At 57.2% G+C, this 25,571-nt stretch overlaps 1 protein-coding gene across 1 annotated transcript in view; it reads right to left on the reverse strand.

Annotated features, from left to right (window-relative positions):
* Positions 1-2,285: 2,285 nt before the first annotated feature.
* The window catches only part of SAMD11 (sterile alpha motif domain containing 11), a 79,638-nt gene continuing 56,352 nt past the window's right edge, over positions 2,286-25,571 (reverse strand). The window contains exons 6-14 of the mRNA XM_088536100.1: positions 23,329-23,421; positions 18,727-18,911; positions 15,805-15,932; positions 10,833-10,948; positions 10,606-10,684; positions 9,197-9,894; positions 5,805-5,929; positions 3,748-3,858; positions 2,286-2,507 (exon numbers count right to left, since the gene is read on the reverse strand). Coding sequence (XP_088392226.1) covers positions 2,286-2,507; positions 3,748-3,858; positions 5,805-5,929; positions 9,197-9,894; positions 10,606-10,684; positions 10,833-10,948; positions 15,805-15,932; positions 18,727-18,911; positions 23,329-23,421 — 1,757 coding nt within the window. The remainder of the gene's footprint in view (positions 2,508-3,747; positions 3,859-5,804; positions 5,930-9,196; positions 9,895-10,605; positions 10,685-10,832; positions 10,949-15,804; positions 15,933-18,726; positions 18,912-23,328; positions 23,422-25,571) is intronic.

Genomic DNA, 25,571 nt, shown 5'->3' on the forward strand with positions numbered 1-25,571 from the left:
CTTTCTCAGTGACACAGCCAAGAAGCTACTGGGACTTTCATGCTTTTTCCAACAGCTACGTTTTTGGTAACAGTTAAAAAAAAAATCCGTGGCCACATCAAGGCCAGTAAAACTGCTCCATGAGGGTAATAAAAAAGTCCTCATTAAAATCCACTAATTTAAGTAAAACAGGGTTCAGTTTCAGCTCCTGCGGGGTGCGTAGAGGAAGGTGACCAAGGGCCAGGACAGGGCAGGGACCTTTTGGGGCATCCAGTGCACCCTGGACGGGGACGAAGTCCCCTCCGTGCACGGGGACGTCTCTACCACGGCCACCAGCAGCAGCTCAGTTTAATCGCCTGGGCCGAGGGTAAGTATGCTGGAAAAAGGGCATTTTTAAGTGTCCTAGGAGTGAAGCAGGGAATGCAGAGAGCAAGCAGGAGGGAGATGAGCCCCATCACGTTGGGGAGACCCTTCTGTTCCTGCCAGCTTCTGGGTTTGCCCGGGATTCCTGTGCTTGGCAAACCCTGGGCTGACCCTGCAGCTCCCTCCCGGCAGCAGGATTGGGAGGGGTGTAGGAAAAGTGGTGTTTAGGGCCTATCCCACAGAACCACCCCTTGGAATTACCTGTGCAGGACAAGGACATCACTCCTAATGCTGATTTTTCTGGAAAAGCAGATGGAGGGGCAGAACAGGACAAGATTTTTGTTCCGCTCTGTCACAGCTGGCGAGGCCACGAGTTGGATGTCAGTGCAGGGGTGGCCACGTTCCCTGCACAGCCGGGTCCAGCGCTGCCTTCTGCCTCTTTCCACACAGCCATTCTCACTCCTGCACCCTCCAGCAGTACCAGGTTCTTAATTTTATATATATATATATTATATATATATATATATATATATTTAAGAAGCACAACTTGCTTTTCTTTTTTTGAAGCTGCATTTTTAATGCAGGCAGAAGAGGCTGTTGAGGCTAAAGGTGCTTTTCTGCCACGTGGCAGCTGAGCCCCAAGCCCTAGATGAGCATTTGGGCTCATAGGGAAGAGGAGCAGCCCCAAATCAAGTGGTAAATAGGCCCAGCACACACACAATAAAGGGGAGTCAAGGGTAGAGCAGCTCTGTGCAAGGGAACCCTTTGTAAATTAAGTGTTTTTCTTTTTTTATTTAAATTGATTGCTGGAAAGCATTTTTTAACCGTGATGTGATGGATAATGACTTTTTTTCCTTTTTTTTTCTCTTTTTTTTACAATATAAAGAAGCTAATGTACCACCAAGCTAGTTTGTAAGAAAAAAAAAAAAAAAAAAAAAAACAGGTAGCACGTGCAATGTTTAAACAAAAGGAAAGAACCAAAAAGTACCACATGTGATTGTTGCTCACAACTGTACACGGCGCCCCCGGGAGCCCCCATCTCCTTCACAGTAGTAAAAACTCTGCCCCTTGTTTGCAGCCCCCCGTGCACTCAGGTACCTGTTGGTGCTCCGCAGCAGAATGTGCAACTCCATCCTTGGAAAAGGAACAAAAACCAGCCGGACAAGCGGGATAAACAGCCGTAGAAACAAGTCCATGGGCCCCAGGCAGGAGAAAGGGGGCCCCAGCAGAGCCCTGCGTCCCTCCATCCCACCCTGTGCCCACACGCGAGTTTTTCTCCTTTAAAACCAAATATCCAACCCCCGAAAGCAACAATCCTCGAGTCCGTGCTCCGTGTGCACTGCAGGGGCCAGGCGGGGACAAGTCCCCACTGAAGTAAACATGGACCGGAACTTGCCTTTTTTCTTCTTTTTTTTTCTTCTTTTTTTGTCTGTCTTTGGTATTATTTTTAAAAGTTGCTAGAGATGCATAGACACCTGAATGAGGAACTGAGTACAGTTTCCAGGGAGGAGGAGATGGTGGGGAAGGAAGGGGCTCTGCGTTTCATTTTTCTCGGGATTTTTTGCTATTCTTTTTGCTGAGAGGGGGCCAAATGCCACCGGGAGGAGCAGAGGCCCCTTCCCTTCCACATTGGAGTCACTTTGTGTCCCTTGGAAGGCCAAGAGGAGCAGCCAGGCCCTCCTCCACGAATCCTTTCCATCCTTCTCTCCCCTTGGGTTGTCTCGATACATCTTTGGGTCGTTGTCTTCCTTCCCTTTTTACAGTTTAAAAACACTTTGTTTTTTTTTTCCAAAAAAAAAAAAAAAACAAAACCAAATGCACCCAGAATAACTAAACAAAGCCCCCTCCCGTCCTGGCCGGCCGCTGCCCGGGGCGCCTCGCGCGCTCCCTCCGGCCGCGGTGCCGTCGCGGCGCCGAGTTGCAGGCCCAGGAGGGCCCCGCGGTTACGAGGGCGGCTTGGGGGCGTCTCCGGCGCCGCCGTTCTCCTGCTTGGGCGACCCGCGGGCTGGCTGGAGGCCGCTGCCGAAGGGGGAGGCCACGCTGCCCGTGGAGGCCGGCCGCAGCTCGGCGAGGTCGCGCTCCGGAGGCCGCAGGCCGGGCGGCTGCAGCGGGAAGGCCATGGGGAAGCCGGCCATGTAGAGGACTCTGCCCACCCGCTTGGCCACCTGCGCAAGGGAGAGAGAGAGACAGAGTAAGACCAAAAAAAAGGGGGTGGAAACGGGACACAAAGTGCCTGGGGGAGCCTCCATCCAGCTGTGGCATTCCAGGCTAAGGGAATGGGATGGAGAAGGGCGGGAGCTGCCCTCGAAGGAAACCGCTGCTGTTACGGCCCCGGGAAGCTCCCAGCCTCTCCCTTCTCCATGGAAAACCCTCCTGCAGCCGCTCCCGCCTCCCAGCTGCTTCCCATTCCAGCGTAACCAAACCCAGAGGCCGCTGCCGGGGCCAGACAAGCGCCGCATTATTCGGGAGCAGCATCGGGGCACCCCCGCCCCAAAACTCCCCTTATTAGAGAACTTTTAACACCATTGATTAAATCCAAGCAGGTTTTTCCCTTGTTTCAGCCCATATCTCACGTTTCCCCCCACCAAATCTCCTCTAAGCCTCTCTGTGAGCTATTTGGAGCTCTCTATTTTTAAGAAACCCAAGAGCTTTATTTCTTACTGAATTACCCCACAGGGAGCAATTGCCCGCAGAACCTTTTTATTAGCCCCCTCATAAACAGTGAGGGCTGTAGGGAAAGTAATAAAGTTGCTCTTATTGTTTTAACATAATCTAACAAATGCACAGGTTGCAGGTTGGGGGGAACTCAGCCAGAAGAGCGGCTGGAGGGGCCACGTGTGTCCGTGCACACCCGGTGCTGCCGGAATTCCGTGCACAACGGGGGATACAACGGAACGGGCTGGGCTTGACGGGTGTCACACGCTGTTTTCTGATTCAGTAAATGACGATGGAGGGGGAAAAGCAGCTCATGGAGAGGCTTTTCCTGGCTTTGAGGCCAACTATGAGGACGTACAAGTCACACTGGCCAGGTAGGAGACGAACCAAGGGAGTTTAGGGCCTTCCTGGTCCTTCTTTCTTCACCTGTATTAATGGACTGCACTGTCTTCACTGCCCAATTCCAGCAGGAGCTGGTCCATTTTCGGAGTTTCCTGCTCCATCTCATCCCTTGCCCTCACTAGCTGCTCTCAGGGCCCTTGTTCTCCCCTCTGAGTTATGTGACTGCCGTCAGCCAAGGCCGTGGCACATTTTGGAGGGCAGAAATACAACCAAGCGTTCTTGAGCCCAGAATTAAAAATACATCTATATTAAAAACAGTGATTCCTCGGGGGAATTAATTATAGTCAATAAACCAATTTGCCAGCACTATTCCCTCTAGGGACAGCGGAAAGCAGAGCAGGGTCCTACCTGTGACCTGATCTTCAGGGCCGGCCCCAGCTTGAGCCCCATGTTGTTCAGTAAATGCTCCTCTGTCAGCAGGGGCAGCGTCTCGCCGTCGATCGCCTGCTCCCGGAATACCTGCAAGAAAGGAAATCCAGGGAAAAACCCGCATTAGGAAAGGGAACGGGCCCTGTTGCCCCCAGCGTTTTGGTGCTGGAGGCCAAATTCTGGTCATGCAGCAGAGGCCACGGTTAGGAGCTGGCTCGTGGCAACAGGGCTGGTGCAGGCCACAAAGAGGCCCTTGTGCATGACCACGTAGCCTAATCCACCCCACCGTGCAAAACTGAACTAGTTTAAACACATTCCTATGGGAATTCCCGAGGGAGGGCAGCTCCGTCCCTTTGGAGAGGCGCTGGCTCTCGGCACGAAGGCAGCTGAGCGCCTCCAAACCGGTTCCATTGCCGGCACCGCCGCTCCCTGCGCTCCTGCTTTGACCGAGCGACGCTTCAGCTCCCCCTTTTCCTTCCCACGAAGCCAACAGGGCAGGGAGCCAAATGCTCCACACCAAAACCCTCCCCAAAAACCCCCGGGAGCCAAAGCAGCCCCCTGGGTGCCCCACAGGGCTTGATCCACTGCAGGGACAAAGTCGGATATTGTCCGGGCCTGAACGCGGGAACAGGCAACTTTGTTTTCATTAAAGTCGGGGTTTTTTTTTTTTCCCCCTGCGTTTGGCTGGAACGTGTTTCTGAGCGCACAGCCCCGGCTCCAGCTCTTGCTGGGTTTTCCAGGCGGGAGGCTCCGGCGCCGCTGCCAGACCTCCCCGGCAGCCGCGGTTTGGCCGGCGAGCGCAGCCCGCGCTGCGGCTCCCTCACATATCCCCATGTCACAGAGTTAAAAAAAAAGGGAAATAATTAAAAAAAAAAAAAAAAAACACCCTCCAACTGCTAAGTGTAGAACTGGGGGCATAAAAATGCAGCATCCCTTAGGCTGGGCACCCCCTGGCCAATGCCAGGCCACAGCAGGAGGCTGTTGGCAGCAGCTCCCGTTATCCCAAAAACCTTTTGTTGCTGAGTCTTGGTGGCAGCAAATTTAATTTCTTCGCCCACCCCAGTACATCAGGGGCTGCCATGGAAGGTGCAAAGGGAGGATTCGTCGGCGTTTGGGCACCTTTCCCCCGGTCCCAACATTCCTGCGGTGCCAGGAGCCGTTTCCTGAACTCCATTCCCCCAGCTGGGGCTGCGGTGGGGGAGGCGGCAGCACAGAGGTGGGTTTAGAGCCTTTGTCTTGAGCTCTGCCAATTCCTGCCCAAAAAACACCCGTGCGCCCAAACCGCAGCCCCCGCTGAGCCCTTCCCTCCCGGCCTGGCCAAGGGCAGCTCCGAGCCCTTCTGCTCCCTCCTGCAAACGCCCACCCAGCTCATCCCGTCTTTTCCTCACCAATTCCTGCCTCCACGAGCAGAAACCAGCCCTTTTTCCACACTCCTGGCCACCCTGCTCCGAGCTCTTCCCAACAGCCGGTCCGGGAGCAGCCGGGATGCCGAGCTTACCCTCCTCAAAGCGTCCCGGGGGCACCAATGCTGGCAGAGGCCACTGGCCTGATGCTTTGCACCAGTTAAACCAACCCGAACTCAGAACCAAACCAGGGCCAGGCCCGGGGGCTGCAGAGGGAGGGCTAGGGGGAAACCAGCTGCCAGGGACTGGCAGGGCCCCCTCTTCCATCCCTGCTGCTTTGGCCTCCTCCTGCTCCTGCGCGGCCCCTCGTCAGGGCGGTTGCGACGGTGCCACCGCCATGGGGCTGCTCCTTGCGCTGCCCGTGGCCCCGAGTAGCTTCCTGACCCATGGGGCTTCACTCTGCTCCAAGGAGCCTCAAAGTCACCAGCAGCTTCGGTCTTGCCCTCCCAGCGCTCCCCTCATTGCTACCAGCCCGCCCGGGGCCCAAAGTGGCAGGAAAAGGGTGTTTTGTGGTCACCGGAGAGCAGAGACCTTCCACCGGCCCCGGCTCCCGTCGAACGGAGCAGCGAGGCCGGAGACGGCTCCGGCAGCCCCGGGATCCCCCCCGCGGCTCGCGGGGCCCTGGGGAGGTACCTGAGTGTACTCGGTGCAGCCCGCCAGGTTGGCCACGAAGCTGCACACATCCTCCACCGTCCATTTGCTGATGTCTTCCAGCGCGGGGCTCTCCTCGCCGTCCAAAAAGAGACCTCCCATGGTGCCTGGATTGTTTGGAGTCGGAGGGGTGGGAAGGACGGGAGGAGAAAGACGCATAAATCATTAAAATCCCACCCGGACAACAACTCGCCTGCAAGCCGAGTATTTTTCTCCAGCCACACATTCATCTTTAATGACCTGTCAGTTAAAGTGCTGGGCAGGGTCAATTCACAGGCCTCTTCCTCCTGGAGGTCCCGAGCTTAGCAAGGGGGGTAGGAAAAATCCTAGCTAATGCATTTCATGTGTTTAATGTCCTTCAGCTGCAAGGAAGAGATGGGGGCAGGGAGAGAAAAGGGGGAAAAAAAAAATATCCCCGGCAGGAGCGTGCGGAGCGGGAAGCGCTGCCGCCCCCGGGGCTGCTTCCCCGGCCTTTCCCGTGGCTCCGAACGGGAGCGCCCCGGCCCCTCTCCCTGCTGCTTGCCAAGGCATCGAGCGCTTGGGAATTGCTCCAAATTGGGGGTTTGCAGCCCCCAAGAGCCGCGGGGGCACCGGGTTGGAGCTGCCGGGTCCAGTCCCAGCCCTGTGGGCACAGATGGAGGCGTTGGGAAAAGCGCAGCCGCTCCGAAGGCTGGGAATGATGAGGGGGGAATGGCCCAAGGGAGGCCGAGAGGTGCCAGCCAGGAGGCTCTTTGCTCCTATGTGTGCAAAGGACAAACACAAGGACCTTTTTTCCCCCCAAAAAAGTGTCACTTAAATAAAAATAAGTGTTATTAACTTGGGGAACTCACCGCTACCTGCTGTCATTTAGCCTAAGAGATGAGAAGGACATTGACAGGGATGTGACCATCCATGGCCATGGTGGGTAGAGCAGGAGTTTATGAGGGATATAAACTGCTACGTTTCGGAGCGTGAAGCAACAATTTAGCTGAAGAAATATCTCCCCCAGGGGTCTATCCTGACAAACGGCTCCGTTCCCCGGTCTGACCCGCTGCCCTGGGGCGCCCGCCCGGCGCCACCAACGTGGGACGCGTCGGCCCCGTCCCCAGGACACCCCCAGCCACAAGGTGGGACGTGACACGAGTCCCCGTGGGGAGCCCAGGGAGCCCCAGGGCTCAACGGGGCCAAGGGGGAGGCGCGGGCAGAGCCCCCGGCACGGGCTGAGGAGCCAGCGGGAAAAGCACCAAGAGGAAAAGGAGGATTCGCAGGGAAACGTGTCGTGCCGGGGGGAGGATGCTGGAAAAGCAGCCGCCTGCAGCGCTCCAGGGCTCCATCATTGTCACCGCGCTCCTGCTCCCAGCCGGAGCCTTCTCCTCCCGCCTCGTCCCTCGGCTCCGGCTCTGCTTTGGGGACGGATCCGGCAACGCGGCCCCCTGGGCACGTGGAAGAGCCTCTGCTCTCCGGGCACCTGGCCGGGATCGTTCCCCTTCTCCCTTCTGGAAGGGCGGCCAAGGAAGGGAGCGCAGCCGGGCACAGCTATTCCCGGCACAGGCGGGAGGAAGCAACAGCCAACTCGCTTGGAAATCAGGGAGTTCCTTATGCCGGGATGCAGGTGGGGAACGAAGGCTCCAGCCTGGAGCCATCCTCAGGCTCCACCTCAGCCCACAGCGGTCCCGCCTGGCCTGGATGGAGGAAAGGGCTGAGATTCCCTCTCCTCCGTGTGCGCTTCCCGGTCTGGAACGCGGCACTCGCAGCGGTCCGGGCAGCGCCAGCAGGGCTGGGATAGCACCTGCCTCTCCTACACGAGCCTTTCTCCTTGGATTTGCCTTTGAAAGCCTCTGGAAGAAGGGACGGGATGCACGGAGCTGCCTCCAAGAGCAAGGGCACCACAGCCCCGCTCCTATGGGAGCAAGAAGCACTTTTCCCACATTCATGCAGAACTATCAACACTGCGGTCACGTTATCTCCAAGACTTTGCGTTCCTTCCCACCTACACCAGGAAGGGACACGCTGATGTGTGGGAAGGGCAGGGAAGTCACTGGCCTGGCTAATTCCGGAGCCCCAGGAGCAGCCCCGGCTCCTGCCCGTCCTCCCCTCCTGCTCTGTCCGCGCTCGGCTGCAGCCCTCGGCGCCGCGATAACGGATGGATGCCGGGCGGCTCCGAGGAATGCGCCTTCCATTACAATAATGGCACGTCAGCGGGTCCTGCCGGACGGCGGAGATGGATAAAGGGCAGCGTCCGTCCCCCGCGAGGCCGCCTCTGTCGCGCCCGGTGATGAATGACGCTCCGAGGGACCGGTAATGGATTACGGAGCGTTTCGCCAGCTGGGGCCCGGCCTGCAGGGACCGAGACGAATCCACGGGCCCAGCCGGCATCGCGCGGGCGGGCGCCCAAGTGAGAGCCCGCAGCACCGTCCCCTTGGGATCCGCTGCTTCCCCCGAGCTCCGGCCGTTCCGAAGGGCGGAGAGGCCCCGGGAGCTCCGCTCCGCTCGGAGCCGCCTCTCCCGTCCCGCCGAGGCGCCCGCTCCTCCTTCCCGCACCCGGAGCGGCCCCGAGGGCTCCGCAGCCTCCTGCTCGGTGGGTTCCAGCCTCCCGCGCGCTCCATCCTCCACTCCGGCCAACGGAGAGGGCCGGCGGTGGGAGCAGGAGGAGGGAGGCGGCGGGATGAGGCCAAGGAGCAGCCGGGTCCCCGGGGCCACGCAGGGAATGGACCCGGCGCGTCGCTGCGCAGCCCCCGGCAGCAGCAGGAGCCTCTCTGCAATTCAGGGCTTGTTTCTGCCTCTCTCCTCTCCTCCTTCTCCCTTCCCTTTGGCCTGTCGTGTTTCCTCCTGCTCTAGGTAGCCACTAGCGCTTCGACAAGGAAAGAATTAATTAAAGAATTAAGGAAGAACAATTAATTTGGGCATATCGGGGCCCAAATCTAGTGCCACGTCCCCCAAGAAGCAACAGCAACAAGACAGGACAAGCTCAAAGGGAAAGAACCCACGGAGAAAGACCGAGAGCCACGGAGCAGCCTCCATAAATCCGGAGTGTCCCGGCCACCAAACACAGCCCTGGGCTTTGCCGAGCCCCCGAGACCCCGTTGGGAGACAAATGGGAAGCAATAATAATAAATGTGGTGGCCGGGGGAGGGAGGAAAGCGGCTCCCCGCGGAGCCTCGCGCAGGAAGACGGAGCGCGCCGAGCCCCGCGCGTGCTGCATTCCGGGCACCGGGAATATTTATCACATCGGCCACCTGCCTGTGGCAGCGAAGCCGCTTCCTCCCCCCTGCCTGGAAGGGGGCTCTAATGAGCGCCGGAGCCTCCGCGTGCTCCCTCCTCCTCCTGCTATCCACTCCGCGACCAGCGTGACGCCGCGGCCGCGGGCAACGCTCCGCACCGGCCGCGGGACCCACCTGCATGGAAGTAGGGGCTCACGGTGTAGGGGAATCCGAAGGGCAGCGGCTGGGGCGGCGGGAGGGCGGCGGGCGGCAGGTACTTCACCTCGGCCTTGTTGAGGCCGGCGCCGAGGAGGTGACTGGGCGAGTCGGCGCTCGAGGAGCTGCCGGCGGCGGCGGGGCCGGCGGCCGCCTCGGCCAGCTCCTTGGCCGCCTCCGCCGCCTTGCCGGCCTCCTTGGCCTCCTTGGCGTCGGCGGCGGCGCCCTCCGCCTTGAGGCCCTCGGGCTTCTCGTCGCTCACGTCGGCGTCGCTCTCCGAGTCCTTCATGTCGTCGTCGTTACAGTCCGGCGCGCCGTCCCGCGCGCGCGCCGCCCCCGCCGCCTCCGCCGCCTCCTTGGCGTCGCCGTGGGGCTCGGCGCGGGCGTGCGCGGCCTTGCGGCCCGCGCGCCGCGGCGGCGGCTCCTTGGGCGGCGTGGCGGCGCCGGCGCCCAGCGAGAGCAGCGGCGCCGTGTTGTGCCGCAGCACCAGCATGGCGTTGCGCCGCGACAGCTCCTCGCGCAGCGCGTGGCCCTCGGCCGTGTCGTGCACGCTGCGCAGCGCCGGGTGGTCCGGCGGCAGGCCCGGGTGCAGGCTCAGCGGGTCGCTGGCCAGCAGGCGCTGCCGGTGCAGGTTCTCCAGCTCCTTCTGGCGGATGATCTCGGCCGACATCTCCAACCTACGGGTGGAGGGAGCATCACGGGGGAGGATCGGGGAGCGACTCCCCAACCGCCCCCCCATGACGGGACATGGCTGGACCACCACCCACAATCAACAGGGCTCGACCAACACCCATGATGGGACACAGCTCAACCAACACCCATGACAGGGCATGGCTTGACCAACATCCATGGCCAACATCCATGACGAGACACGGCTTGACCAACATCCATGACCAACATCCATGTAGGGACACAGCTTGACCAACATTCATGGCCAACATCCATGACAGGACACAGCTTGACCAACATCCATGGCCAACATCCATGTAGGGACACAGCTCGACCAACATCCATGGCCAACATCCATGACGGGACACAGCTTGACCAACATCCATGACAAGACACCGCTTGACCAACACCCATGACCAACATACATGTGGGGACACAGCTTGACCAACATCCATGACCAACAACCATTTAGGGACACAGCTTGACCAACATTCATGACCAACATCCATGTCGGGACAAAGCTTGACCAACATCCATGACCAATATCCATGACGAGACACACATTGACCAACACGTGCCACATCCTGGCATTTCCTCTACTCTTGGCCACTGCTTTGTCCTCGTGCATGTTCCACCCAACACAGCACCCTGTCTATTCCCAGAAAATGAAAGGGAAAATCCCAACCGGACTCTGTCAGGAAAGACCCCACGTTCTTTACCTTGCCAGGTTTTGCTTTCGTAGCATCTCCTGCTGCCGTGCAAACATCTCCGCTTGTGCTGGCTGGAGGAACCCATAACCTAGGGATGGAGGGAGCGCGGACACGGGGTTATTCACACCAGCATGACACGGGCCCCCAAAACCCCGAAGCAGGGAGGAAGCACAGGAGAAAGGACGGCCAAGGCGACCCACTCTCCATGCGCTGCCCTCGGCGGGCCGCACTCTCACCTGGTGTCTGGCACAGAGCTGAAGGCACCCCAAGGAAGGGAGGTCGCAGGTGGGGTCCCAGGGCGATGTGGGGAGCGTTCTGAGGTGACAGCAGGGGTGGCGGGTGGGATATCTCCCTGCAGGAATCAAGAAGGAAGTTAATGGTGAAAACCTGGAGGCTCCGTTACCAGAAAGCCCTGGCTCAGCAAGAACATCCCTTGCAGACGACCTGTGCTGGATGCAGAGGCCCTCCTCACATGAGAAGATGCCCGTTCATCCTTGCACGGAGTTGAGAAGGGGGAGAGAAAAAAGACAACGTAGAGTCAGAAGGGGGAAAAAGCAGCCAGGACTCCAAACGGGATGGGACCCCTGGGATGGGACCTACTTCCCACCCTCCTGATATCATTGTTTCCCTGGCCTTTCACCTGATCAAAGGGGCTTTGGCTGCTGACGGCTAATGATCCTTGGGTTTGCCTTTTCCCCCAAAACGATGATTTTATCTCAGCTACCTTCCAACGGCAAAGGCAAACCCAAGGATCGCAAGGAGTTTGGGAGCTGGAGAGGGGCTCTGCGCAGGTTTGAAGGCATCGCTGGCAGAGAGGGAAGCAGGAGGGACAGGAAGGGGACGAGACAGGGCAGGAAGCGCCATGGACCAGGGCTGGGGCTGGAGATGCTGCCCAGGAGAGACCCAGGGGACACAAGGTGACATTGAAGAGGGTTTGGGGTGGGCAAGAGGACGGCGCCCGGAAGCAAAGCAGGTAGACCAGGATTGCAGGAAGAGAAAAAAAGAGAAGAGAAGAATATGCAGGAAGGGAAGAGGAGCCAAGGTCTCTTCCATTAGTCAAATCTGCCCTGGGAGCCTGCAAGCAAATCTCTGCTTTCCGGCTGCACGTCTCTTAATTCCTTTTGATAGCCACTTACAACATTATTACCTTCACCGGGGCATCCAGAGGCAAAGCCAAGTGCTGTGCCGTTTATTTTCATTTTACAACGTCTCCCTATAAAAATCTGCTTCGGGAGAGTCTGGAGGGCAAGGAAGAGGGAGGAGCAAGAAGGTGACTCCTGCGAGACGCTGCTCCTGCTCTGCGCCCCGGGCGCGTGGGGCTGGGATGCAGGGAGAATCCCACGATCCATGATCCCAGCCCATGTGGCCGGGGTTGCATTATCATCGTAGCTCCCAAAAACCGTTTGGGACGAGGGCCAACAGCTCCATCCAACAGCCACGATGCCATTTTTGCTCCCCCACAATCAGTGCAAGGAACCGGTTCCTGCTTTTTCCCTGGAATCCTCATTCTCATATATATCATATCCTCATTCTGCGCAAACGCCGCTCCAAAACGCTGCGACGCCCCGGTCCACCAACCCGAACGGGCTGCAATGGCCCCGTTCCCCCCGTCCCCGCCGCCCCCTCCGCGCGCTCCGAGCGCTCCCGTCTCTCCTCCTCGCCTCCTTCCTCCCCTAGCTCTCCTCTAAACTAATTGCCCAGCTCGCCGTGTCTGCAGGAGAGCCGCGCATCGATCGGGCGCTGCTGAAATGTTAATGCTAATCGTATAACCGCTCCGCCAGCGCCTCGCGCGCCGGTGGCAGCTCCAATTAATCTCAGGTAACGCCGCGCGCGACCTTCGCCTCCGCGCCGGGGCAGCAGCCAAGCGATGCTTATGTAATTACACCATGAAGTGTGTAATCACCTGCCCTAATCCCCGAGGCCTCACAATTAGCCGAGGCCTCGGTCGCGGGGCTGCCAAGTGCTTTGCCACCCCGGACAGCCTGCGGATGAATAACGGACAATTAAAGCGGCGTGACGGGGGCTCCGAGGTGTCCGCTCGATCGTAATTAGCTGTAATCATGGGGAGACGAGCCCGGCAGACGTGCTGTTCGTTTTGTAAGGAGCAATTTAGGAAATCACGCTGCTTTTAACCATTGCGTGGACAGGCAAGTGGTGGTTGTCCTCCCCCCACCAGCTTTTTATAAAGGAAAAAAGGGGGTTTTGGCACCGGAGGACGGTGCAGAGGAGCCCCCAAGTCCGGGGTTCACGTAGAGAACTCGGAAGGAAATACTAAAAACAAAGAAAGGCTCCTGATTTCCACCAAGGAGAGAAAACCTGTGCTCAGGAAGCAGGAGTGCGATGGGGACGATGGGGAGCGGGACTGGGAATTAAAAAAAATATAGGAGGTTATCACTTTGGCCAAACACTTCCAGGGGAGCTTGGGAATGAACTGGAGCAAAAAGCCACAGAGACCACGACGGCGCCTACCGAGCCGCTAGACCCAACACAAATCCCTGTGCATCCCAACACAAATCCCTGTGACCCTTCCCAGGGATACAGGAGCCTTCATCTCGCCTCGGAGGCGCCTTCCTCCTCCTCTTCCACCTCCCAGAGCAAGGGCTGCATTACAGCCCCATACTCCAGGAACAAAAATCCATCCCTGGGCAATTACAGCGGATAAGCCCCGTCCCTGCCTTGCAGGGAGCCCTTCTGTGAACGTTCCTGCATCTTCCTTTCCCCCCATAACCCTATTTTTTTTAATATGCCAGCTGGAGGCTTGTGAGCAGGGTATTAGGGGATTTGCACTGCATGCTGCTAAATTTGATATGTCCTTTAACAGGAGACAAATGGTTCACCAGGCTTAAAAAGTATTGACTTTTCTTTAACAATAAGCGCTAATGGCCTTCAAATAATCAATATTTAAAGTCATTATGGGGTTACACATTATACTGTTAAAATCAAGCCTCTCGCTTTAACCCCATCGTATCCTCCCAAGCCCGGAGCAGCACGTGCCGGGCTCCGAGCACAGGATGGGATGGGGACGTGCGAGAGGGCCAGGAAATGAAGATTGAAAGCGGCAAGGCATGGAAATAAATTTAGAACGGATGGAAGAAGGGGGAAAAAGAGGAATGCACGAGGGCCGTGCTTTCTTCTGCTTTGCATTTGATAGGAAGAGACACTCTAAACCCGAGGTAATAGGCGAGCAGGACACGGCTCCCTGCTGCTTCGCCATCCACAGGCGCCAGGAAGGGAAGGAAAATAAAAGGACTTTCTAAAAACGGTATTTGGGATTTCCGGGCACGGAGAGACGGTCGGTTCCGTGCTGCCCTGCTGGGGCCTGCGCCCATGGGGACCACAGGAAACCTCTCCCTCGGAATCCAGGCTGGAGTTAAATCCGAATTGTTCGGATCAGATCGAGCTCCCTGCCGGCCGCTCTGCAAGACATTCCAACTGGGATGTGCGGAGCAACCGGAGGAACAGAGGAAGGTGGATGCAGCCTCAGAGCAAAGGGAGCGACGTGTGGGATTCAGTGTGCCCAATCCCTTCTGTTTTCGGAGTATAAACGTTTTTCCCTAAACAGGGAACGTTGGTCTTCCCGGCCTTCCCAGTCATCAGGATCCAAACCACCCTGCATCTCTGTCCTTCACCAGCAAAGGCAGATGCCACCCAAGTGGCAATAGCAGGGACACCTCTCTCTTCCCAAGTGCTAATCATCTCCCACCTGCTGCGCTCCAGGAAACGGGAATGTTGTGTCTGCAGATCCCTGTCTCTGCGAGGGAGCAGCACCCACCCGCGTGGATAAACGTGGCTCATCCAGGTGGGTTTCCCCCTTGCCTCGCTGCAGAACCAACCCCATCCCGCAGGGAAGCTGGAGTGGAATTCCAACAGGGAGCCAAGGAGCTCAGATCCCCCTGCGACGTGCGTTATTCCCTCCGCTCCCAGGAAAGGAGGTGCCGTAAATCCACCTGCAGTTTGCCTGCTCAGGCGAGCCGGGTCTCTCATTCCCTCCTCCTCTGCCTACCTAAACCTTGAAAAATTCCCACACCTTGGTAGCAAATGTGCACAAAGGCTGCTTGGATTTACCTTGCTGACAAAGACCCTGGCAGGCAAATACAGAAGCCAAGGCCAGCAGCAACAGGGAGAAAAGAAGGGAAAAATTAACCCCGAGAGTGCGTTCCTGCTCTGCAACCCCTCAAAGGGCACGTGGAAACCCCTGCAAAACAGCACGGAATGGTCTGAGTGGGACAGCTCTGGCAGGACGCCTGGGCCCTGCCACCCGAGCATCGCTCTGCTCCAGAGCCTGCTTGGCTCCAACCCCCCGTGCTCCATCCCCATCTCATTCATTTGCAGTTTGCGCCTCCTCACGAGCAACCTCCGCCCTTCCTTCCGCACGCGCTTCCCTCCCGCTGGCCTGGCGCTTTTCCAGGCCACACAGCGCCGGAGCGGCGTTCCCGGCGAGCGGCCGCGCTGGAACGCATCCCTCCCCGCATTCCCGACAGGTCTGCCTGCAACCCGCGCGGGCTTTTACGAGCTGGGTTAGCCAAAGTCCACCCTGCAGGGAAAGGGTTTACCAGCTCCGACCCGCTGCACACCTCGTGGTCAGGAAGAGGGAAAAACAGATGGATCTCCAAGGCTGTAAAGTGAGAAAAACGTCTCCAAAGCCGGCAGGCGCACATATGTGCTGCAGAATTAGCATTCCAGCCTGCCGTGCAACCTAAGGCAGAAGCCAGAAAAGTCAAAATGTTGGAGCCTTGGAAGGCTTGTCCCAGGATACGCGCGGGCTCTACATCCCCCAACGGCCAGACCCTTTTCCGCTTCTCCCATCCGCTGCTATCCTCGCCAGGAATGCACACCGCTTTGATTTCTTTTCCCTGCAAAACACCTCATTGCAGAGGGACCGGCTCAGGGCACAAAGCAAGCCACATGAGCCAGAATTTTCCGGGAGGGAGCGAAGGGAGTTTTCCAGCGCTCCCACCAGCGGGAAGGGCAAGGCTCACCCCCTCCTTTCCCAAAAAACCCAAACTCCTCCTCGCTCTGCTCCACGTCAGGGCGTTTGTTCCCTCTGGCTCTTCCCGGGGAAGCGATGGAGCGCTACATCCAACAGCTCCGCTTGCTCCATGCAGACGGGCCAGAGCCTAGAGCCCGCTCTGGAAACCCGGCGCACGGCGTTCCCGCCGGGAAGGCGCCCCGGGAAGCACGAGGGCGTCCCCGGAGCGCGGCCGGTACCTGTCGGGGAAGTGGCTGTCGCGGTGCTGGGGCAGCCCCTGCTTCCTGCGCTGGCTCGAGGAGTTTCCAGCCGCCGGGATGTGCGCTTCCATGGCTCCCGGCGTGCGCGCCGCCGCCGCCGCCGCCACCTCCTGCCGGGCCCGGAGCAGATCTGCGGGAAAGGGAGGGAAGCGACGGGATGAGCGGGAACCCCCCGGAGCCGGGTCCCGCCGCGGCCCCTGCGACCGGCCCCCGGCTGCGGCCGCGCGAGCGGAGCCGCCTCCGCCGCCCGCGGAGGGAATCGCGCAAGGGGGTGGATTGCTGCCCGACGGCCTTCCCGGCGGAGGGAGAGGGAGACGGAGCCTCTCCCGGCTGGGCCGCTGCTCCCAGGGCTCCCCCGGCGGCCCCGAAGGCAGCGAGAGCCAGGGGGGGCCTTCCTGCCACCCCCAGAATCGCCCAAGCACCGAGGAGGGGTTTCCTGGGCATGCAGAGACCCTCGATCCTGCAGGATTTCCTGGGGGATGTGAGAGTTTTCCTGGGCATGCAGAGACCCCTGATCCTGTGGGATTTCCTGAGGGATATGAGGGTTTTCCTGGGCATGCAGAGAACCCCAATCCTGTGCGATTTCCTGGGGGATGTGAGGGTTTTCCTGGGCATGCAGAGACCCCCAATCCTATGGGATTTCCTGGGGGATGTGAGGGTTTTCCTGGGCATGCAGAGACCCCCGATCCTGGGGGATGCTGCAGCCCTTGCCTGAGCCGGGGGTGGATGGTCCAGGAGGGTTTTCCAGGCCCAGCACTTCTCCCTAGCCCAGGGTTGCGGAGCCAGGACTGGGACAAGTGACACGGACACGGGGAGCAGTGGCACTGAGAGGGGCCCAAGGGCTGCTCTTCTGCAGCAGCTGGAGCCCCGTGTTTATCCAAAGACACAAACTTCTTAATAACCCCATGAATAACCCGGTACGGAGCCCAGCAAGGAAAACACGTTTGGAGGGTCTCAGGGCTGGGGACAGCACGTGGGGATGGAAACGCTGGCAGAGCTGCTCTGAGCAGCACTTTGGTCCCTGAACGCTCCCAGCCACATCCATGCGCACGCACCACCCCGCACACGGGGGAAAACACGGGCATTAAAACGATGCACAGCTCTGCACCGCAAAGATAGGCGAGCGAAACAGCAAACTCCATTAGATCGCATTAAAAAATAAATAAATAAATACAAAATAAAGCCTAGAGAAATCTCCAAGCCAGGGACCAGGCACCTTGGCTGTTTATAAATTAATTATCTGCAGAACCCGGTCCCTCCTTCTTGCCACAGTGCTGGTAATTTAGCAGCCTGGCACGCGGCCAGCCCCGGGAGCCGCATTGATCCCCGGTGACCGCGCCGCCCCCCGCATCCCTGTCTTCCCGGCTCCGTTATTTACAACCCGGCGCGCGGCCGGTTGGGAAATCAGCTTGACTGACAGGGGGACGCTGGCGGCCCCGCGTTCCCGGCACGGAGACGGGCTGAATTCCGAATGCGGGAGGAATGCCGCTGGGAGAACGGGGCTGGAGAAGGGGGAGGGGGGAGGAAAGCAATTAAAAAAAAAAAAGGGGGGATTTTTAAATTATTAACATTTTGTAAATTATTAATGTTATTGGTGCCTCCATGCGAGCCCGCAGATAAACTGCGCTTTGTACTGGCACTAATAATTCATGGCCCAAGCCGAGCCCTGCGGTGGGGAGACAATCCAAACGGCACCGGGTTTTGTCTTGCCGACGTTGCACAAGAGAGTCTGTGTCTGGGCAGGCTCCTTCTCCCACCCCAAAACCTCGGCGTGACCCTCCCTTGGTAAGCGCCGAGGGGACAAATTCATCAGAATCCTAAAAAATACGCCAGGATTTTAAGGTAACGAGGAAGCTGGGTGCGTTGGTGCCCGGCCGTGTCCTGCACGGTCCGCACAGCCCTGGGCACAGGGATGTTCACAGGGATATGGGGGGATGCTCGGTGCAGGGTGCACGGAGAGCCCAGCCCGCGGCACGGGCTGTCACCCCAGCGTGGCTGGTGCCACCGTGGCCGGTGCCACCACGTGTTAATGCCAAGCAAAGCCGGGGCGAGCGCCTTCCTGCCCCCGGAGGAGCCGGAGACGCCAGCCCAGGCGGAGGGAAGGGGCTGGCAGCCTCTTCATTAGCCCGGCCAGGAGCCGTGGGGATTTGCGCTGCGCGCGGCCGCGTCTCCTCCGGTTCCTGCCGCTCTGCTGGGCTCCTTCTCCGGGGAGGGAGCAGCGCACGGGGCACAAATGCAGCCCTAATCCGGTTTCTGTGGATGCTTCCCAATGCTTCCAAGCCTGGAATTGCATCAGCCCTTCCTTAGGCCCTGCTGAGCCTGATCCGGGCAGCGCCAGCACTTGGAGGGCTCTGGCGGAGGCTGCGCAGTGCCGGGTATCCGCATCCGCGCGAGCGGCTCCCGGCGCTTCCCAGTGCCCTCTCCAGGCACCGCGCTCCGGACACGCCGCTCCGGCTCATCCTGCAGCAGTAAGTCCCTCCACGGGGAACCGGGAGACCCCGGCACGGCCAGACACCCCTCAGGATGCTGCTCGGGATCCGGGAGGATGCCGCATCCTGCGGGATGCAGCACAAGCAGCTGCAGGGACAACGGCACCGGCCAACGCGGAGGCTGCTTCAGAACCAGGCCTTGGATTTTCCACTCTAACCAAATGCAACTAACAGGAAGAAGCTTAATCCTTGGTGCTGCCAACACAGCTACTTCCAGCAGCCACCAGGGACAAACCTGACCCTCCGAGGGGACTTTCGGGTGACTTTGCTTCACCTGCCTATTCGAGCAGCCCCCCAAAAACCACAGGATCCCCAAGAAGGGGCAACGTTGTCCACCCCAGCCCACGCCACGTGTGCCCGTGGCATCTCCAAGGGCTCCCCCACGTCCTGCAGCACCGGGGCCCCGCAGGACGTCCCCGCGTCCCGTACCTCCGTGGCCGGGCACGGCCATGCTGTTGGCCAACTGGTAGAGCCGCTGCTGCTGCTGCTGCTCCTCGAAGGTGCCGTGCTCGTTGAGGGCCGACATCATGCGCCTGTAGTGCTCCTCGGGGGTCATCTGCGTCACCGCGTCCTCCAGCAGAGGGGTGTGGGAGTTTTCTAAGAACGGAAAGATTGGGGGGTTTCTTTTATTTTTCCATAAAATGCTATAGGGAATCAGAGGGACAAGGCAAAGGGATCAGAAATGGAGGGCGAAGGGGGTTATGCAGCATCTCACACACCTATCCTGGACCCACTGAACTTGACCACTGCCATCTTTATGGTCCAAGCCATCCTGGACCACGCGGTCCAAGCCCAGCGATCGTTATGGTCCAAGATGTGCTGTTTTATGGCCAAAACGCACCCACCTCTCCCTAAACCTTCAAGCACTCAAGCCACTCGTATGCAGAGAGCTGCACAACCCCAACAGCCACAGACACGGCAGCGCACGGGGGTTTCCACACGCGCTTGAGCCTAAACCCTAAACCCAAAACCTCAGGAACTTCTTATTTAAGCCCAAAGCGCTGCGTTACGGCCACACAAAATTACAAGCGAGCTCATTTCCCTGAAAGGGGCAAGGAGGACGGGCAGGATGAAGGACATTCGCGCCCTGCCACCTCGGGGGATGCAGGTTCCTGTCTCGGCTGCTCCCCTGCAGCCAGGCCCTGTTCCCTGCTTGCTAATGTCACCTGTCACCAGCGAGATGGGCAGGCTCCTACATTAGGCGACGCTGAGACCTGCAGACAGCGATGACAGCCCAGCTGACAGTGCCCCCCTCGGGGAGAAATCCCTAAAGCCGGCGGCTCCAGCCCCGTATATATAAATCTATATATACCCACGCACGCAGTTAAGCGCCCTTTGCAACGCAGCGCACAGTAATTACCATCTCTCCGCCTCGGCGGCTGCTGCTCTAGCGCTGTTTTATCGCGGATCCTGCCCGCGGGCAGAACCTCTTCGTTACTCGCAGGGGAGCTCCCGGTGACTATTCCGGCTATTCCCTCCTCCAGGAGGGAGGCGGCGGCTCCCGATCCGGGATGTTCCCCGCGCGCGCGGGGAGGAAACGGGCTCCTCCTCCAAACGCTGCAAGGGCCCCAAGTCAACGGGAGTTGCATGGATTTGCAAGCAAACAGAAACGCTGCTGCAGGGTCTGTGCAGAGCAGGGCTCATCTCCAGCTACAACAGGGGCTGGACCCCCCCGTGCATCACTTAGACGATGGCTGGATAACGCACGGGGTGCCCCACCGATACCCAAATTCCTCCCTTCTCTTCCAATGATCCTAACCAAAGTCTCGGAAACAAAGCCACGCGGCTCAGGCCCGACTTAGGAAAAAATCAATGAGGATTTTTTTCACAGATGTGTCATTAGAGAGAAAAAAAAAAACGCGGTGGAGGGGGAGTTAACACGGAATTACCATGAACTCCATCGGATCAGGCTCAGAGCAGGTTTCAGGTCCAAAGGAGGGGGGCCTGGGGGTGGCAAGAGCAGGCGAAGAGGAAGGAGGAGCCTGCAGAGAAAGGCTGGATTTCCACACTTAAAACTCCCAGATTTCACATGACTCAGCCAGCGATAATTCCAGCTCTGCCGAAGCTTTTCTGTCTGCTTTTGTCATTACCGGGGTAATGCGGGAGACTGATCCCGGCAAATCTCCTGCAGCGGCCAGGTGTGAAACGGAGAACCCGCGGGATCCGCGGGACCCGCTCCCAGCCTTCGCCTGGAGCCGGAACGGGGCCAAACCTCGTTTCCTAACCGAATTGCTTGCGTTGACTTTCCCAATCCAACGAGACGTGGATCCAGACGGCCCCCTGCTCCCAGCGAAATTCCGCACCCAAGCTGCTCAGCTGCAGCCCCGCTCCAGCCCTTCGTTAAGCAGCGACGCAATTAAACGCTGTTTGTTTTAAACGATGGACAATAGCCGAGCAGCAGGAATGGCAGGATGAGGTCACCAGCCCGCCCCAGGGAGCAGCATTGTTCCCTACCGTGGATTTTCCAGCGCTTAGGCCAGCCTAGCTCTAAATCTTCCCGAGCGACGAGGCTCCTTCCAGATTTTTCAGCAGCTCAAGCAGGAACAGAACGATTCTGGTTTTCGCCGTCTCCACTTCCATGGCGTGTCCCGAGGTATCGGAGAAATGGACCCACACGCGCGTTGCTGCCTCGGGAGCCAGGGTTTCACCCAGGGAAGGTGCCTCCTCCGGGTCCTGCACGGCCCTCGCTCCGAGCCTCCGATCCGCTCGTCTCCCGCGCGGACGCGAGGCCGTTCTGCTCCGCTTGGCAGCGGCCCCGTTCCCGCTGGATAGGGCTCTCTTTGATCTCTGCCATAGGGAGGAGGAAGGGAAGGTCGCTGCTCCCCCCCAGAAGGGTTTTTCCAGCCCCATAGGTGTTTTTTCCCCTCTGTCGGAGGGCGGGAATGAGTTTTCCCAAGTTTTCCCGCCTTGGCCATGTGAGATGTGCCGCAGGGTCACTTCTCCTCTTCCAAAAGGCTCTTTTGGAGACTGTCCAGCCATTCCCCTTCTCATGGGGAGAAGAGGGTGGTAGAAAAGGTCCCCAAAACATACAGGCTCTGCCCTCATTCCTCCTGCCTCTCCCAATCCTGAACTTCAAACATGGGAGAGGGCAGCCCGATGAGTTCATATAATAAAAACCACATAACATGGTTAAGGTTCAGCTAAGAAATCCCATGTCATCTTATATTGCTTTCAGGGGAGAGGAAGGCTGCCCAAGGAAGCAGCGGGAACAGAAAATGACCATCTGCTTGTATTGCGGGTTTCCTGGGAATGCCCCTTGGAAGGAGTCCAGGGAATCCCTGACCGAGAGTTCAGGGTTACGGAGCAGAACTGAGACCTTGAGGGCAAAGCCAAAGGCTGGTTCCTCTCTGCTTCATCTGCCTTCCCAAGGGAATGAAAACAGTGGGAAAGGAGCGGAATGGGATCGCTGGGCCCTGCCGTTCCAAAAACACCGATCTGTGCAAGTCCGGGCCCTTCCCTAGGGAGAATCCCAAACCACTAGTTTGGCTTCGCTCAGCTTGGTTAAAGTTCCACCCGTTCTCCTCCAGGCCACACAGGTTGCTGTTACCTGGATTCGTTTTCTACATATGGACTTTTATGGACAGATGGTCTTACAGGACCTTTCCCACCGTTCCGCGTGCGCAGACTTGGAATTACCAAGAAAATATATCAGCAGAATAAGAAAGCAGACAGCAGCTGCATCACTGGGTGACAGGAGTCTCCTGTATAATAACTTTGCTCCTATATAACAAACTCATTGCAGAATCCAGAGCAGCATCCCATTGGAATATGCCTCTACATCCGCTAGAAACTTTGACAATAACGGGAAAAGGGCAGATGAATAACTCAAAGAAAACAGGTAAAGAGTTGCAGCACATAGCATACCTCCTCACACCTTTTTACACCAGTAGAAAACAAGGTGCTCTTAATTGGAATAATTAGTTAAGAGGCACAGGAAGAAAAGATTTAGCATGTTCTTAGGCAGTGTTAGTAACGTTATACAAAGTGACACGACCATTCAGCATCCTTGGAGCATTTTGCCTTTCAGATCATGATATGGGGGCAAAGAGTCAGGAACTGATGATATAAAGGAAAATAACGCCAAGTTAAGAAGATGTAGTACAAACCTCTGCAATAAATCTTATATATGAGGATCCGGGCCCTTATTTTAAAGAAAACTTCAGGACAAGTTTTCTGTTTTCTTCAGGACATGTACAACTGCCCTTTGGGATTCCCTGGATTGGTTAATATATACCTCGAGGCTGCTGGAGCTGGACTCCAAACCCACAGAGCAGGATGCAGCTCCAGGCAGCCAGCCTGCCTTTTATGTTATTTATTTTTTAATTTTTTAGGAGGACAAAAGAGTGCAGGGCAGGCAGCAGTGACCGAGGCGGGTACAACTGGCAGCTAATTAGTCTGAACTTAACAACAAAGCCAAGGACCAAGCGAGGGGCCTGCAAACCCTCATTTGCGCAACCTCATTAAGCGCAGGCTCCATTACCCACCCTGCTCCACCGGTCGTAAAGAAAGTTTTAAAATCATGTTTATAGCAAGGAACCATAAAAAAAAAAACAGATTTTAAAAATATATATATCTAAAAAAAGAAACCTTCTGCAGATTCCATCTCTATAGGAACAGTGCCATAAATGCATGCAGAACAGCTAGGCAGCCCTATTCTCCCTGCTAAGCTTCCCTTTTTTCCTTTTAAAGGAACAGATGCCAGCACGATAAGCCCGTGTATATTTTTAATATTCAGCGTCTAATCGTGACACGCTGCCTGGAAAGTCGAAACACCCCTAAGATCTGCCTCAAAAGCTGCAGCTTGCTTTTTAAATCATAATATAATTAAGAGGCAATTCCCTGCCTGCTCTGCAAGCCGCTCTCCGATTAGATAAAGAAACCTCAGAGCCCTGGTCGCCTCCCGAGCCCGCAGCTCCCTCCCCGCAGCCTCCCCGCGCTCCCTCCCTCGTTGCAATTAAGTTCCACTCCTAAGAAAAGAGGGGAAGGGGATGGGGGAGGCAGGAGCAGCACTTACCCTTCGGGGACTCGCTTCGGGCTTTCTTGCTCTCTAGAGGACACTCACTGCTGCTGTTGGGAGAACATACTCTTCTCTTGCCTAAAATTTCATCTAGAAGAGAGAGGAGAAGCCTGAGTATCAGATAAGGCTGCACTTTCCTCTGCAGGATCAACCCGAGCCACTTCGGTGTTTTCCTGCTCACTCACACACACACGTTACAGGCAAAGGGGAAAAAAATAAAGTAAGAAAAACCATCATCTTGAGAGCCTTGCTCTGCGTTCCTAATCCCGCAGTCCAACAGCACACCCTGACTATTCACACACGGATCCACGCAATGTTTTCAAGCTGCAAATCCTGAATCCAGTTGATCTCCTTACTGAGTTTCATCATTTGCTCGGGTGCCTTTTGTCCCCCTGGTGCTTCCACCGCTTTCATGCCCTGATGCAAAGCAAGTGGGGGAGCGAAAGGGGAGGAAAAAAAACAACACACACACACAAAAAAGCACAACACGGATCTCTGGATCTTCCTACCGCACACACTGGCTCGCGCGCTCCCGCGCGCTCCCGTTCCCTCCCTCCCTCCCTCTCCTCTTGAAAACCTCAAGGTCCTTCGCAATCTTCCCTCTCTAAATTGTACGGAAACGCTCAAGCCTTTTGCATTAGCGGAGCCCTACAAACCAACGCGAAATACCTAATATACAATTACAGCGTCCCCAAACAGATTTAAAATCAATATCCTCCCATAATAACGCTGGGGAAACTGAAAGCATGATGTTGCATATGGGCAGGAAGGAAGAGACTGTTTGTCACTGCAAGCATCAAATTCTCATCTATCAAGGGCTTGTTAAAGATGCAGCATCTTAAAAAAAACAGCTCACAAAAAGTACCATATTGGAGCAAATACACGTTGCACCTGCCTGTGTGTCCATAAGCACACGGAGCTTCTGCAATTTCTTAGTCAAGAAAGGTTACAAAACCTCTTGGGGTTGTTTATCAGAGCAACCAAATTGTTTCTGTTCCAGGTGACGTTTCAAGCCAAGCAACTGTCCTTCACACTCAGTCACTCCACATGGCTTCAAACCCAGCGAGTCCTGGGTCGGCCTTGGCTTCGTGTCCACCGAGACAGCCAGGACACGGGTCTGCAGGGGCAGGGACAACCTGGGGACAACTGCAGAGGACTGCAACCTCCGCGAGCCAAACGCCAAGTGAAGACACAAAACAGTGCCGATATATGGGAACGGCGGAGCCAGCGGGCAGCACTTGGTGTTGACTCAGCCTTTCAGCTCCGGTTGAGTTCTATCAACCCTCCTGCCTCAGTTTACCCATGCAGAGACTTTCCTGCCTCAATTTACCCATGCAGAGACTTCTCCAAAGCCGCAGGCAGGATCAGCTTGGCAAGCTAAGACCTGGGCTAGGAAGAACCTTGCAACAGAGCCCCAACTCTGGAGCTGCTCCCCACGGAGCCCTTCATTCATGCTGTTTACAAGGCATTGCAAATGAAAGGAAACCAAATCAAGATCTTTTTCTTTTTTTAATATTAAAGCGGAAAATGAAGGACATTATCAGTAGGACAGTAATGTTGCAAAGCCAGGCTGTGACAACGGCATGAGCAAGGACAGCAAGGGGGAGGATGCCCAGAGCATCCCGATCACCTCCTGCCACCCGCACAGGGCTCCTGCACGGATACCGCATCACATCCAGGATGGTCTGGCCATGCCGTGCAGAGGGCAACCCGGAGAGTTTTCCTGGAAACCATGTCCAATATTTTCCCTGAAGACCCAGTCTGCCCAGAAATCCAAACGAGTTTTATGACCTTCTGCCCTTTGGGACAAAAAGTCTGGTTCTCACCTGCTACACGACCAGAAATAGGCCAGGAAAGTAGGTCAGCTGGAGGAGAATAGCACTTCTGCCCAAAAAGAGAAGCATCACTCATGGGCTTTGCAACCAGAAAGGAAAGCAGATATGACCCCGTGGTGGCAGTGTGGCTAGAAGGCCCAGGACAGCGCGGGTTTTGTCTGAGCAGAGCCCACGTTGGGCAAAATGTCACCTGGAAGCGTCACCTCCCCAAGGAGGGACCTCGGCAAGTTCTTCTAAATGCAGCATCGTGTTATGAACAGGCACTAATATGAGGAGGGCAGGAGCTGTCTCACACTCCCTGTCCGTGCGCTGGCTTTGCTGTGAAAGCCTCTTGGAGCCCGACGTCCAGAGCAAACACAGACCCGAGCCAAGTTACACGGGAAGTCACCCAGGCTCTGACAGCCA

This window comes from Tinamus guttatus, unplaced genomic scaffold, assembly GCF_059628265.1.
Source record: "Tinamus guttatus ecotype Peru unplaced genomic scaffold, ASM5962826v1 Tinamus_guttatus_pri_ptg000652l, whole genome shotgun sequence".
In the NCBI taxonomy this organism is placed as follows: domain Eukaryota; kingdom Metazoa; phylum Chordata; class Aves; order Tinamiformes; family Tinamidae; genus Tinamus; species Tinamus guttatus.